General features: G+C 40.4%; 1 protein-coding gene across 1 annotated transcript in view; it reads left to right on the top strand.

Annotated features, from left to right (window-relative positions):
• Positions 1 to 12,403, top strand: part of USP13 (ubiquitin specific peptidase 13) — a 51,571-nt gene extending 39,168 nt beyond the window's left edge. Inside the window, exons 12-21 of the mRNA XM_075716465.1 lie at positions 657 to 810; positions 2,573 to 2,747; positions 4,820 to 4,908; positions 5,283 to 5,405; positions 7,183 to 7,209; positions 7,962 to 8,105; positions 9,097 to 9,263; positions 9,778 to 9,940; positions 11,577 to 11,661; positions 12,310 to 12,403. Of these exons, the coding sequence (XP_075572580.1) occupies positions 657 to 810; positions 2,573 to 2,747; positions 4,820 to 4,908; positions 5,283 to 5,405; positions 7,183 to 7,209; positions 7,962 to 8,105; positions 9,097 to 9,263; positions 9,778 to 9,940; positions 11,577 to 11,661; positions 12,310 to 12,403 (1,221 nt within the window). The remainder of the gene's footprint in view (positions 1 to 656; positions 811 to 2,572; positions 2,748 to 4,819; positions 4,909 to 5,282; positions 5,406 to 7,182; positions 7,210 to 7,961; positions 8,106 to 9,096; positions 9,264 to 9,777; positions 9,941 to 11,576; positions 11,662 to 12,309) is intronic.
• Positions 12,404 to 14,765: the final 2,362 nt, after the last annotated feature.

Genomic DNA, 14,765 nt, shown 5'->3' on the forward strand with positions numbered 1-14,765 from the left:
TAAAGCATTTCTTTCTTGTCCATCCTTCCTCCCTCTTTTTCCCATTTTCCCCAAGGATCAAGGGTGTTTATTCGTGTGTTATGGTCTAGATGAACTTATTCACATTTGCATGCATAATGTTCCACATCCCAAAATGCATGTGCTGATTATAGGGTGGTAGAAGACATTTTTCTGGTTTTTGCCTGATAACAGACATTAACGCGAACAATAAAGAGGGGGCATATTATTTGTATGACATTCCCATCTGGATAGTGAACTACAAGTTGCTGCTTCTGTTTCAGTGCAGATTTGGAGTGGTAGGAGCAATTCTATTTGCTGAAAGGATGCTCCATGTTATTTACCTGAGCTTTCTATCTGTATTGTAACCTGCCACCTTCCTACCTTCTGTTCACCTTGAATCAGTCAGATTCATTAGATGCATACTCTGCAAGTTACTATGTGTAGAAAGATACTGCTGTGTATGCAGGCATTGTGGACTTCGGTGGGATTCTCTGTGGGTGCAAGAGTTCTGCATGCGCTAAAATGCAAGCTGAGCTGTCAGATCTGGGTGCAAGACTGGTGTCTTTGTGCTTGCCATAATACAACCAGCAGCCTTTGGGTTCTCTGGTCATTTTCATGACTGTCACTTAAATGATTGGATCTAATATTCCTTTCAGAGGAACCCTGTAGGTTCAGAAAACCCTAGTGATGTTTTCCGGTTCCTGGTGGAAGAACGCACGCAGTGCTGCCAGTCCAGAAAGGTCCGCTACACACAGAGGGTGGACTACATCATGCAGTTACCTGTTGCCATGGAGGCAGCAACAAACAAAGGTAAAGTAACTGGTCCATTGACTGACCTTCTGGTGACTCCCAGCCACAAGGGAAAGAAGTTCTCACCCGCATGTGGTCTCTTTGTATGGATAAAATGGTTCAAGGCCATGTGGCAAATCAAACCAGTGAACTGATCAGGGGAAAGTTACTTGGCTTGGTTTTCTTTAAAGGAGATTGTAAATGCACATCAGTTTGTGGCTTTACTGTCCCTGCTTATATTTTTAGGGAAGAAAGATTCTACCTGGATACTCTTGGCACGTTTCCAGACAGATTTCTTCTCAGACTGTGGGACCACCATTAAGTGTCACCACTCAACAATATGTCACCAAGGATGGTAGCAGTTTGTATGATAAAGATGTCAGAGATTTGTGATTTAAAACCTTAACCTGGATTTGACCCAGGGATGTGCCAGCCACGCCACTTGCAGTAGAATTTATTCACCCTTGTTTTTTGTGCATGTATGTGCATGTGTGTGCCCAAAGATCTCCACGAGGGTTGGACTTCCTTTGCCCTGGACAGTGAACAAGTATATAAAAACTTCTTAATTCTAAAAAAGGAACTGAACATACTAGTTAATGAATAACTTGTAAAAACAAACACACACTCACAAAAAAAAAAAAAAAAGAAAAAGAAAACCAACCCAAAAAACAGATCAGCTTTGTGTTTGTTAGCAGCAGATTATAAGTTCTAATGTGATAATAGAGCATAGGAGTATAAGAGAGTTTGTCATCTATAAAGCCAAAATACATAATTTGGATATCCTGGATTTTAGGAGAGGAGGGAAGGAGGATGAAGTGGTGGATGTTGATTTAATATACAGGAGTGGGGTTTTTTTATGCCTGTGAGCTGCCTGAGAAAGCATACTTGCTTTTAAAGGAGAAAATGGCTGAGGAGGCTAGAAGACTTGGAAGCCCGAGTGAGGTACTGACAAATCCTGGTTGCCCCTGCAATCAGTGGTGAAGAGTCTTGCAGACTAAGATAATAAATGTATGCTTGAGGTGGAAGTGAATGGAATATCACAGGAACACTAGAAGGGGGATGTGCCTCTGGTTTCCTACATAATCTCAAAATTTAAAATATTTTAAAGCCAGAAGGAACTATTCTGATTATTTGATCAGATCATTTGAAATAGCACAAGACAGAGAATTCAACCTGCTGCTTTTCATCTAGCCCACAACTCCTTGAACTGGACAATGTATTTTAAAAACACCATTTGGGCTTGAAAACTTAAGTTTTGGAGAGCTTTGCATTCTTTGTTCATCAGTTTCAGTGATGAGTCTGTTGCTTATAAAAGAGCATGTTATTTCCAGGTAATGACTTGGGAGGTATATTAGTTTATGAATTTACTGTATGGCGCTGCTCAACTTGCCAGTGTCAGGACTCTTTCTAAATCCTGTCCTGTCTAGAAGGTCAGATGACACAGACAGTAATAATTTTCCAAGTCAGATTGAGCTGATAAAGTGGGTAGTTGGTGTTAGCGTTAACACAGGCTGTCATGGCAAGGTTTTAACTGCCTGTTGCCCAGTATTTCCAGTTCTGTGTTTTCACCATGAAAAGAAACCTACAAAAAAGAGATGTGGTTGTAAGTGTAGCTCCTGACCCCAATGCAGGCAAAAAGATTTGAAGTCTAGTTAGAGCCATGTAAAAGTTCTATTGATAAGTAGGTTTTTGCATTTCTGCAACTTGCAAAAATAAGACTGGTGAGGGACGTCATAACCGTGACAATGGTCATTTAGCTTATAGTGCCATGTGTATTTCTCAGATGAATTAATTGCCTATGAATTGAAGAGGCGAGAAGCAGAAGCTGCAAGGAGACCTCCACCTGAGCTCGTCCGCGCCAAGATCCCATTTAGTGCGTGTCTGCAGGCCTTTTCTGAACCTAACAATGTAGAGGATTTCTGGAGCAGTGCCCTTCAAGCAAAATCTGCAGGAGTTAAGTAAGCGTGTGTCTGGCTGCCTATTAAAAACCTGTATGGTAGTGCTCTGTGCTTATCTTGCTACCTGGACATGATGTAGAGAGAAATAGACAAAGGCATAGTGGGCTTTGGTGTATTAGTGTTGGGGCTCATAAACGTAATGTGCAGATCAAGCCTGACCAGGGTTGTAATGGCCAATTGAGCAGGAAATAAATTGTTCTCAACTGTCAGACTCCCAAGAGGTGAGGCGGTCTGGTTGTTAAGAGCTTGAACTTTAAATGCTTGTAGCTTCATTGTCTGCCCACATTTTAAAATCGGATCCAATGTATCAACTAGTGATAGAGCTCTGTATTGTGTGGTAGGAGATACAGTCTGGATCTCTGTGCTTAGTCTCTTGATGTCTTCATTTGACTAAAAATGCTGAAGGGCATTGAGTGGCAGTAAAACAGGGTGAAGCAAAGGAAGGTTGTGTTTCTTGTGAGAAAGTTCTTTAGAGGGATGGAAATTTTTGCATTTGTGAAGTTCTATGCTGAAAACTTTGGGTTTATTATGGTTTTTGTTATTTATTGTTTGTGTTTCGATTTCAACCCATCACCTCTGTGTGCTACGGTGTTTGGCTGCATCTGTTAAGTTTGCTGTCGCTTATGTGGGGCCATGGTACAAGATGGACATATAAAAGAAGGAACCCGTCTTGTGTGTTTATAGTCAGGTAGATAAAAGAGCCAAGAATATCCTAGGCTTAAAAAAGCATTAAGAAGAAATAGGACAGCAGGTAGAGATCAGTGCAATTTTCAGGGGCAATATTTCTTGCTGAGAGCAAGAGTTAGTCTCTTACCCAGTTCCATTTTTATGTCAGCAGCAAGGAGTGGTTGAAAATTGGGCCCTGCAACTGGTTTGCTGTGGCTAGGTACCTTCTGTTTTTAGACTGAATAACATAAGAATGACTAATTGCTGTCTTAGCATACAGTTTCATTGACATTGTATTGAAAATTGGGAGACCGGTGCCCATGGTGGAGAAAAATGCTCAGAAATCTAAAGGTTTTTTGTATTAACTGTGAACATCTTGGAAGAACATTCTAGTCTTTAAATAGATGCAGTGTTAATTTGTAATTTAGTTGTTCATCATCCCCTTGGTCTTTAAAAGCATTGAAAGATGAGGAATAATTTGCTATTTAAAATTCAAAAGTTTTGTGCTGCAGATGATAAAGTTACTAAAATTGCAAGGTGGTGCTAACAAGAATTTAGAAAGTAGTTATTTATAGCATGGTAGAAAGCATTTATGATGCTTTTACTGTATTTTACCCAGAGTTAGGTGAATTAGAAGAAAGGATGGTATGTGTGAATGGGAGATAAAGGGAAGGATGCAGGAGATTTAATGGGGGAAAAATGGGAGCATAGAGAAGGAGAATGCTGGTACACATAATGTTACATTGTGTTCAAGATTAAACTTTTTCTTTTCACTAAGTGGGCAAATATCAGGGTTCCCCTTAAACTCGAGTCATCCTCTATTTTGATAAATATCATAGTAGCTCAGTAAGAATATAATGTATTTTTTTTATATAGCACTTTCATGTGAAAAACTACAAATGACAGCTTTTTTTATCTTCACTTAATGAAATGCTTTATAGGTGGACTGATACCTCATGGACAATGCTACTGTTACTAGATGGGGAGTGAAAAAAATATGCGGATTTAACTGTTACTCCATTCTGTCCGAGCTGTGTTTTTAAGCCCATGCCCTGAAGTTCTAGCCATTATGCCATTTAAAATTTATTTCCTGACATTCAACTTCAGAACAACTTGAGCGAGCAAGTTTAATATTACTTGTAGTTGTTTTCTGTAATCTTACAAGCTGAATTGTCTGCAAGGGTTTGGGCTGACATTCAGGATATGAATGCATAGAAAGCTACTACCATACCTCTCCACTGTACTTGAAAACTTTTTTGTGACATTTATGTTTATAAAATCCATCATTATTCATCTCGCTCAGGGCTGAAGTTACTCATGTTAGTGTGCATGAGGTACTGAAATCTGTGTGCTGCTTGTGATTTTGTTGCCTTGTTTCACTGAATTGTATTCCCTGTGCTTCCCAGAACTTCTCGTTTTGCTTCGTTTCCTGAGTACTTAGTGGTGCAGATAAAGAAATTCACCTTTGGCCTTGATTGGATACCCAAAAAGCTTGGTATGTGCCTTTTACATTTACCTTTTTCTCATTCTATCCAAGATAATTAGACGCTCTGGTCCATAATGAGGACCTGGCTGGAGTCTCAAGTTTATACTGTGAAGATCTTAATTGAATCTTCTTTTCTTTTATGACAAATTAAACCATTCCATCAGGTCTGTGGAGTTAAAATACAATTTCATGTAGTCTGACCTCCTAGCTAAATTGTGCTTTAGTGTTCCAGATTTCTCAAATAATCGTTTTCAGGAGGAGAATCCTGGCAGTGTTTGTAGCTTGAGTACCAGAGTCCCCTCTCTGAAGTTGCACCATGTGGGTTGCACCATGAGATCATTTTGCTGGATTCATAAGCTTAGCCTCTTTCTCTACTTTTGTAGATGTTTCTGTAGACATGCCAGATTTCCTAGATATCAGCCACCTTCGGGCCAGGGGTCTCCAGCCAGGAGAAGAGGAACTTCCAGACATTGCTCCTCCCATTATCATTCCTGATGACCCAAAAGGTATCTACTGATTTCTTCTCTCCTGATTCTCTCCTGTATTCCCCTTTCCCTGTAGCACATACTGATTCCCCTTAATCTTCACCTTTTGGAGCTATGAACAAAAAAGCAGTTCTGTGCTTCTCTAATTGAAGACTGGTACAACACCCCACAGCCTTTTTTTTCCTCTCTACTAGACAACCCTAGTTCTTCTAGCTTTGATGTTTTCAGGATTTATGATGCATGCTGTTGCTCTGGACTCTCTCCAAATAATTAATATTTTTATGAAATTGCTGTGCCCAAAGATAGACATCGTATTTTGTGAAATAGATTATTTCACTTGCATTACTGGCTGTAGTCTCCTACTTAACCTGCTGTGTGGTGGTTGCCTTTTTTGCAATAGTATAGTGCTGCTCAGTGGACCAGCTTGTGCTGCATTATGATTTCTTCATCTTCACCAGCAGAATTGTTCTGTCTTCCATTTGCCTGGATGATTATCCTTACTTAAGGATGAAGTCCTTGTGCTCATCCTTATTGAACATTGATTGGTATTTAGGACTTAAGTGGATAGAGAAGTGTGTGAAGACCTCTAAATCTATGAAAATCAGCTACATGCAGAGACCATCTTCTGTCCATTCATTGACCTTCAGTGCACGTTCGTGACTCAGTAAAGTCACTGCCCTTCCCAGGGCCTGGTGCAAAGGACCTGGTCTCAGACCCCTACACTGAGTCTGATGATAGGTGTCAGAAGTGGAGCGGAGTATTAATCCACTCGTTTCTTACACTTGCTGTTACTAAAAGCTGTACTTATAACAGCAGCTTAGTAACAGCTTTTCTTTTGAGCACTTTTGTACTAACTCTTGTCTAAAACCTGGTGATAAAATAGTCTGGGTGATACCGTAGCTAAATCAATCTCTTGGTTCCTGTGTACTCCCTTGTGTACAGTATGGTCCATTCTGGTCCAAAAGAATTTTAAAATCTGTCAGTTACTATGATTATTTGCTGCAGGATTTTAGTATTACATTCTGAGCAGATGGTCTTCTGTTCAGTCAGAGTTTACTTGGATAACTTGAAACATTTTGGTTCAAGGTGGAGCAACAAACGCACCACGTCTGCAGAATTGATTCATTCACAGTACAATACTTAATACACAAAGGACTACAATTTAAGAAAAAAGCTTTCGAGGCATAAATTAAGATTGAAAATGTTATTCATTTTTAAATTACAAGAATTGTTAGGTTGCAGTAGGACCTAGCAGCTGTGCATGCATGCATAGTCCACTTCTCTGGATGTACGTGGGCTGTACGGCCCATTAAAAAAGGCCCTGTCTCAAGGAGCTGATGTGTGTCAGACCAAAGGCTATGCCAAAATTCAGTTCTCTAAAGGTGTTAATTTTGTCCCTTCTCTGTAGGTTCTTTACCAAGGCCTATTCTTTTTTTTTTCATCCTCTTGCTCAATGGACTGACCTAGTTTTAGTATAAGTGCATGGGTGATGGTACCTTATTTATAACAAAATAGATTCTTGCTTAAGTTGGTTTGGGTCAGCCATCAGCTATATTTCCTACTGGTTTATAGTACCAGTGACACTTTGCTCTGAGTTGAGTTAGGGAAATTACTGGCAGAAACATCCCTGATCTAATTCATGGCAAAAACATCAGGCACGTAAGAATGAACATGCCTTTCATGTATGAGGTCAAATGTTTCTATGACTTTAAAAACATGGAATTGTTTTTCCCATATGAATCTACTTAGCCTTCATATAAGTCCTTTTCCCTGTTCTTTTTCCTTTCTCAATTTTCAGATCGTATGACGAACCATTTCGTGGAGTGTATGTATCTCATGTTCCTGAAACTGGTATTTCAGCTGCTTACAAAATTGTCATGCTTTTGCTCAGCTAGTGGCTTCTCTGTCCTCACAGAGATGCATGGAGTATTGCCCTGCATGTTTCGACATAACAGCTGATTTTTGTACTTGTTCAGCATTTACTGGCATGCATGCAGGACTCTTAAAGAGTCTATGGTAGTATCAGTGTAGCCAGAATATGAGCTGCTCCTCGATCTGCTGCTCATCAGCAGGGTATTGCAGTTCTGGGGGACACAGCTGCTTGATCCTGGCTCCCTCTGGACTCTGATCTCAGCTGAAGCTGTTGGGCCCTGTCATTCAGAGATGAAGTTCAGCTGGAGACTGCTAGATCCAGCAGCTGTTGTTTCTCTCACCTGTAAGATCCTGCCTTTAAGAGAGGCGATTGCTTTTGGCTGCCATCTCTAGCTACGCTCAGGACCTAACTTCTTCACCCCTTGAAATGCAATGGTGAATTTGTTTAATAAATCAAGTCCTGTAGGAATTCATCAAGGTTTAAGGATCTATGCTGATTACTGAGACAAAAGATTACCAGTAAGTCCATAACAAATGCTATAATGCTTTGTATAAGGCTGTTTTCTAATGGGTGTGGGTTTACTGTGGTACTAAAACAAATCCAAGAGATATGTATTGTACTATGTGGCACCATGAATAACAATAAGAAGTACTATACAATGGATGAAATTAGACTTTCATATTTTAGAATGTTCTTTCTTGTAGCTCTAGATATTGATGAGTCTTCAGTTATGCAACTGGCAGAGATGGGTTTTCCTTTGGAAGCATGTCGGAAAGCTGTGTACTATACAGGCAACCTGGGTGCTGAAGTCGCTTTCAACTGGATCATTGTACACATGGAAGAACCAGGTCAGTGATTAGAAGGTGTAAGTTAAACTCAGCTCCTGGTTGTGTATTTTGGCAGTCAGTGGAAATTTTATAACGTGTGACAGAGAAACAATGGCCCCCTTCCCCACCCCAGGAAACCTGGAGGTGTGAGTGAATTTTCCTAAGCTGCTCCTGGGATATGCAGATCTTGACCATTATGTGGCATCCTTGGCCTAGAAGAAGACAACAAACCTAAGCTGCACCAGAAGTACTCTCTCCTGTCCTCACTGATGGTGTGGGCCAGCTCTCTCTTTTCCACCCTTTGGCTAGGTCTGTGCTGCTAAGGGGGAAGCTGACTTGTGATCAAGTGTAAGTACAGAGAATCCTGTGGTCCGGATGCTTTTCTTCCATATCAGCCTTCTCTAGCACAGGCTAGAGCATTCATGCCATACTTAGAACTTGGGCTATCTACTGATGGACAGGGCTGCTAGATGTTCTCCACTTCCTGTGTTTCATCCGTGCAAAGTTTGGACCCATGATTCAGCACTGAGTATACCTGAGCACTCCCTTGCCAGGAAACTCCAGATCTGGTCGAGTTCACACTTCACTCTGGGCTTTTGTGTTGCTTGTGTAAATGGAGAATGAGTTTCATATGGGCTTAACTGACATATTTCAGCTATGGAATTGGTTCATTTTACATCTATGCATATATCAGCTGGGTTGTCTTACTATTCTGGCGTGATCATTGCTTCCACACCAATCTTTGCTACTTTCTTGCAGTCGTTTCACCTCTGTGATGTGCCAAGTTGTTCTAGCCTGCTCAGTATGAGTCCACCTAGATATTCTGCAATGTGCATGTTCATCTTGTTGTTTTTAAGGCTTTCTGCACATCTAAGTCTCATCTGGGCCGGTGAAATGAACTTACGTTGATTTCAGGATTGCTTTTGAGGTCCTGATTGTTGTTGGTTTGTGGTGTTGACTTTCCAGTTCAGTGGGGCAAAAGAAGGAACTGATGAATGTTTGTTTGTTCCAGACTTTGCTGAGCCATTGGTCATACCTCCATTTGGAGAAGTTGCTTCTAGTGGAGCAGCTGCGTTTGGAGCTGTTGGGCTAGATAACCAACCTCCCGAAGAGATAGTTGCAATTATCATTTCTATGGGCTTCCAAAGGAATCTAGCAATTCAAGCGCTGAAGGCAACAGTAAGTTCCCTGAGTTATCAGTAGCACTTGGGTCTCATTTCGTATTATGTGCTTTGTACATGTGCGTGCTCAGATGTCTTTGAAATGAGTATAAAAATCCAGTTAGTGGATGATGCACATAGAGCTGTTCTGGCAAAGTGTGGGATGCCTGACTTGTCTGGGTTAGAGTGGAGAAGGTGGTTTCTGTGTTTCACTTGAATGTTAAAATGTGGAGTAAAGTGAGGAAGATTTAGCTGCTTTTACCATCTCTTGGGAAACAACCTGGATGCCTAAAGACTGTGCATCTTCAAGATGAGAACCTGGGGGCCATGGGAATTAATTGTGGGAGGATTTCTTTTACATTGGTCAAGCTTCTGCAGAGTGTTTGTTGAATACTATTTTCCATGGAGGTAGAGCATGTATCTTACAAGTTTTAAGCACTGTTGAGCACAATCCTTACTCTGTTCAAAGACTGATGAGTAGTAGCATGGTGCTAGAGAATGTATTAAAGGCTGCTCTGTTGTTTGACTCGCAGAACAATAATTTGGAGCGTGCGCTGGAATGGATCTTCAGCCACCCTGAACTCGAGGAAGAAAGTGAGCCTGCTTTGGACATGATGAATATGGAGAACAATGTTAATGCCAATATCCTTGCAGAGACAGGATCGGAGGGACCCAGGATCAAAGATGGGTCTGGAAGTAAGTTCTCCTGCAGCTTAGATCTGGCTGCCATGATGTTGCATCACACCTACACCGCTCGTAGAGCTCCTTTCTGTTTTGAAAGTAGTTATTGTGGTTTTTTGGACATATCCAGACAGTTTACTTCCAGTCTTGCTTCTGGGGCTGAGTCTAGCCCTGTGGGGCTGCTAAGTTCTGTGGGCTGTGTTTGCTTAGAAGACTCTTTCCCTGGACTCACTGAATAACCTGAGTCCAAGTTTCTTGTTGCCACAGCATATCAGTCTCTCCTGGCCTAGCATTACGTTTTGTTTTGTTGCTATAAGATAAAAAGACAAAGAAAAGCTAGCATGTTTAAATCTTCAGAGGCTGAGCACCCTAAAGATAATGCTGCTGTTACAGACCACCTGAGCTTCCGTCCTCCTGTGCTCTGACAGGAGATTTGATAATCCCTTCAACCAAGTTCCTTATTCTAAATATGGCAGGTATAGTTGGTTTCCTGCATGCATTGCTTTGCTACTTTCTTTTGTTTTCTTTGGGATCCTCAGTCGTACTACTGCTAAACAAACCACAAGATGGGGCTAATGGACAGCAGTCAAAGTTGTGAAGCAGGCAAAGAACCCATTCTAAGTGTAAAAGCACTACAGTACAAAAGCTCAGCGGTGGTTCTAACATCAGGATATCACATAACGTTTTCTGAAGGGTCTTTAGTGACCAATTCTCAAACTGTAGTATGTTCTAAACTTGTACTTCTGATCTTGACTGTGGTGGTCTTATTAAAAAAAACTTAACAGCCAATTTGATTTTTGTTTCTGTGGTTGCTGTTATTATATAAGAACATTCGTTTGGTTGTTTCTAACATTATAAAGACCAGTCTTAAGTCTCTTGGAGACATGGGAAACATTGATTATCGTTAGGTTAAAAAAAAGATTTGGAGTAATTATTTTTTGTGGTACTTAGCCTTTATAGACTGAGACCATTTACTGAGTGCCTGAAATCCTGATAACCAACATGATACTGTAAAATGGCTCCAGAAAGCCCTCTCCACCAAAATCCAGGCCCCTGTCCTTATGCAATATCCTGAAAGAAGGTACCCTTTTACTTTTGGTGGTAATTTGGGTGAATGGCATGAATGGGTGGGGAGCAAGAACCAATGCCTAGTTCTCCGGAGACTAAGCACAAAAATTGTCCTTGTATTAAAGGAAGAGGTTTCTTTCCTGTCCTCTGTTTTATGGGCTGCTGAAATTTAAACTTCGGTTTTTTTCTTTGATTTATAGGGGATCTGTGGTCACACTTATAGACACAGCTAATTTGTGTGCAGAATGAACTCTATATCTGGCACTTCCTGCGGTGCTCTCTGTGAACTGGGAATGAATCTGCTGTTTTTTCTTTCCTAGCAGGGGCTGTGATCACAGCCCTGCTGTGTGTGCACAGATCTATGAGGGTTTGATTTGGATTGGTTTGATGTTTGATAGTGAACCTGACCACTAGTTAAAGAGAGAATATGCTGCAGTCTTAACAGAAACTGTGTTTGGGGATGCAGAGTCTGAGTTAGGAGTGCTTAGCTGCTTCTCCAGTGTTAGAAAGAAAGTTTCCCTTGGAGTCATATTGCAATGTTAGCGATAAAAGACTTACGGTCCCATTTGTATTTCTTAAACAGGATATGAGCTCTTTGGGTTCATCAGCCACATGGGAACATCCACAATGAGTGGCCACTATGTTTGTCATCTCAAAAAAGAAGGAAGGTGAGTGGAATTGGGAGAGACACACAAGGATGAAGTAACGTTTTCTTTGAAGCGTGCATCTGTGCAGAGCAGGGTGTGTATTCATGGCAGACAAAACACGCACATCGTTACCATGTATACATTTCCCACCAAAGAAATGTAGATTGTTACAGACTGTAGACGTAGATGTGATGAGTCAGTTCTGATTCTGCTGAGGTCTATGCTGAAATGTACCATCAGCTCTCATGTGCTTGCTGTTCCAAATCTGTTTGGCTTGGGGCATCAGTTCTGTATCTGGCTTTGTTTATCTGAGCTTCCCCCAATTTCCTTTCATTCCCCATCGATAGAAACCCATCAAATTATGGGCTGATACTAGTCTTGCTAGTACTGCGGTGCTGATCTTGGCTGTGATTTTGATATGCTCTTACAACTTGGCATAAGTTTTCCTTCATTTGAACTGTAACTACACGTTCCTCTGCACGTCCCTCTTCCTTTTTGGTTCCTGACTCTGCCAGTAAACCTGCTTCAGCTGTTTCTCTGATCTTTTGTTCTTGTTGCAATGCCTAATTTTAGATTTTAAGCTCTTTGGAGTTGAGTGTGAAAAGCCCCTGATAAACTTGTGATGATTTTTATACACATGGAATGTAATCAATCTTGTTTTCATTTCAGATGGGTGATCTACAATGACCTTAGAGTCTGTGCCTCAGAACGACCTCCCAAAGACCTGGGCTACATTTATTTTTACCACAGGATACCAAGTTAGGCCTCAAATCTGTTACCTGGCCTTAAGAAGCCATAAGCCTTTTTAACCTGCCCCAAAAAGTGTACTATAAAAAAGGAAATCTAAAACCAACAAAAGACCCCTAATCCTTGGACTGCCAAAAAGCAAAGGAAAACATGGGATATTTATAGTTTATTTAAAAGCAGTCAATTGATGCTGCCTTAAGTGTTAGAGGGAAAATTTCTATTAGGTGATGTATAGTACATTGTTTTAAATTTATACACCTTAAACGATACCTTAAGACCATGCAGATTACTGGTGGAGTTTGCAGCTAGTATATTGAAAAAACAGAAATCTGAGTTGAACAAAAATAGCCCAGTTCAGCCCAGCTCCTGCCTGTTCTGTCCATGCATCTGTTAAAGACAAAGAAATATTTGCATCTTCGGTAACTGGGAGACAGTGTTTTCAACCAGAGTCCAGACCACTTGGAGAAATCATATTGCATATAAAGTTGGAGGGAGGGGGTGTGTGAGTGTTCTTCAAAGCAGAATGTCTTATTTGAGTCATTATTTTCAGTACAGTGAGAAAAGTGAACTAAAGTTATATCTGCTGGAATTCAGTTTTATAGTATTTGGTTTGCCTTTTTGATGCATAAACCTAAGAAACTAGTGGAGATGGAAGCAATCTCCTGTCAGTGCCCTGTACATTTTCTGCCAAAGAAATAGTACATTTTATTTTTGCAGGCATAGGTTTCCTCATCTTTTCTTGAATGTTTGTTTTGCAAGTTCTTCCAACAGATTGAGGATTACAAATGGCTAAAAGAAGCAGACTTTCTGACTATAAAAGTAAATGGGTACCCTCAGGAAAGGCAAGGCTATTATTTAATTTTTTTTCTTCTGAAGGAGCTAAAGAAGGGGTTAATGTCCCATTATATTTATTTCAGGGAAATTTGCATCTAGAGCACTCACATTCCAGCTGAAATCGACTCCCTGACAAAGTACTCACAGAGCAATTCTGCTTTCTGCCAAAGATTGCTTAAATATTTAGTTCCATCCATGAGTGGAAGAAATTGCTTAGTAAAATTGCTGATTTATTGATTTGCCCCTCTATCCTCCCTCCCTTAAAAAAAAAAAAAAAAAAAAACCAACCAAAAACACAAAAACAACACGCCCCCCCTCCCAAATTCCCAAAAACCACCATCACCAAAAGACCAACCAAAAAACCCCCCCTCCTTGAAATGATATTTCAGCTTTCTTAAAACTTGCAAACACACCAATAATCTGATCTCTTCAACAGACACCTTCTAAAAGGGGTTTTATATCTTGGGCAGGGATGAAGGGGCGGGTAGGTAGGGACTGGCCTTTCCTGTCTTTGTTTTTTTGGGTGTTTGTTATTTCAGTTTGTGTCACAGGCAAGAATATATATGTGGGTTTTTAAATTGTATTTGAAAACACTTAATTTTAGAAGAAACACAATGGTGAGTGCAAAACCTTTCATGATTCCAGAAAACCCCCAAAGTTTCATAGTGTTGGCCACTGCTTAGAGACTGTTGCTGGAGTTGCCTCATATAATCTTACTGAGCCCTCAAAATAAATTGGAACAGTCAAAAAAAAAAAAAAAAAGGAAAAAAAAATCCTCCTTACAGAGTGCAAGAGAGGCAGGGAGGTACAATTACATTTTCTCTGCAGTCAGTGCCTGCAAGTTTAATAGCAAAATTCAGGCAGCTACACCCTACGGAAGAGAACCCAAATTAAAAATCTGGTTATGAGTAGGACATTTTATTTTTTTGCAGCGTTTGGGGAAAAAGAGGTTTCCCTCTCATCATACGGCCTCATGCAGAGCCAAAAAACACTGTTGATTTTTTTTTTAATCCGCTTTTGATCTTAAAAGATTATGAGAGAAATTCTAGTGCAATAATTCTGTAGAGTGTAAATGGTGCCTAATTGCTGGGAAAGCTTCCTGCACTTAGTGCTCTTATTGACACAAAAGAACGGCATCCTAGCACATTAGTAAGTGGCTCCTGTGATTCAGCTGCCTTGTAATTATTGAGCCACCAGTTCTGGACAAGATACAAGCTGCCAGTAATTTTTTTCCTTCTTCCAGGTTTTGAGTATTTGTGTATTTCACCAGAAAATGCCAGATTTGAAAATGGGATCAGCAAATTGTGCAGTGATACATCTATTTAAAGTGAAAGAACAAAACCTCCATATATCTGTTTTTGAATGCCCAGTTATCTTCCAAGGAAGTTCAACACAACAGCTTCCCTTTTGCCTCATGAACTTAAAGGGCTATTTATAAACTAACAAGATCTGGTGGCTACTACCTTTTTATTTAGAAATCTCGGGTAAATGAGGGCCAACAGATTTGTTGCCATGTTCATTATTAAACTGGAAGCATGGCTGGT

This window comes from Pelecanus crispus, chromosome 9 (genome assembly GCF_030463565.1).
Source record: "Pelecanus crispus isolate bPelCri1 chromosome 9, bPelCri1.pri, whole genome shotgun sequence".
In the NCBI taxonomy this organism is placed as follows: Eukaryota; Metazoa; Chordata; class Aves; order Pelecaniformes; family Pelecanidae; genus Pelecanus; species Pelecanus crispus.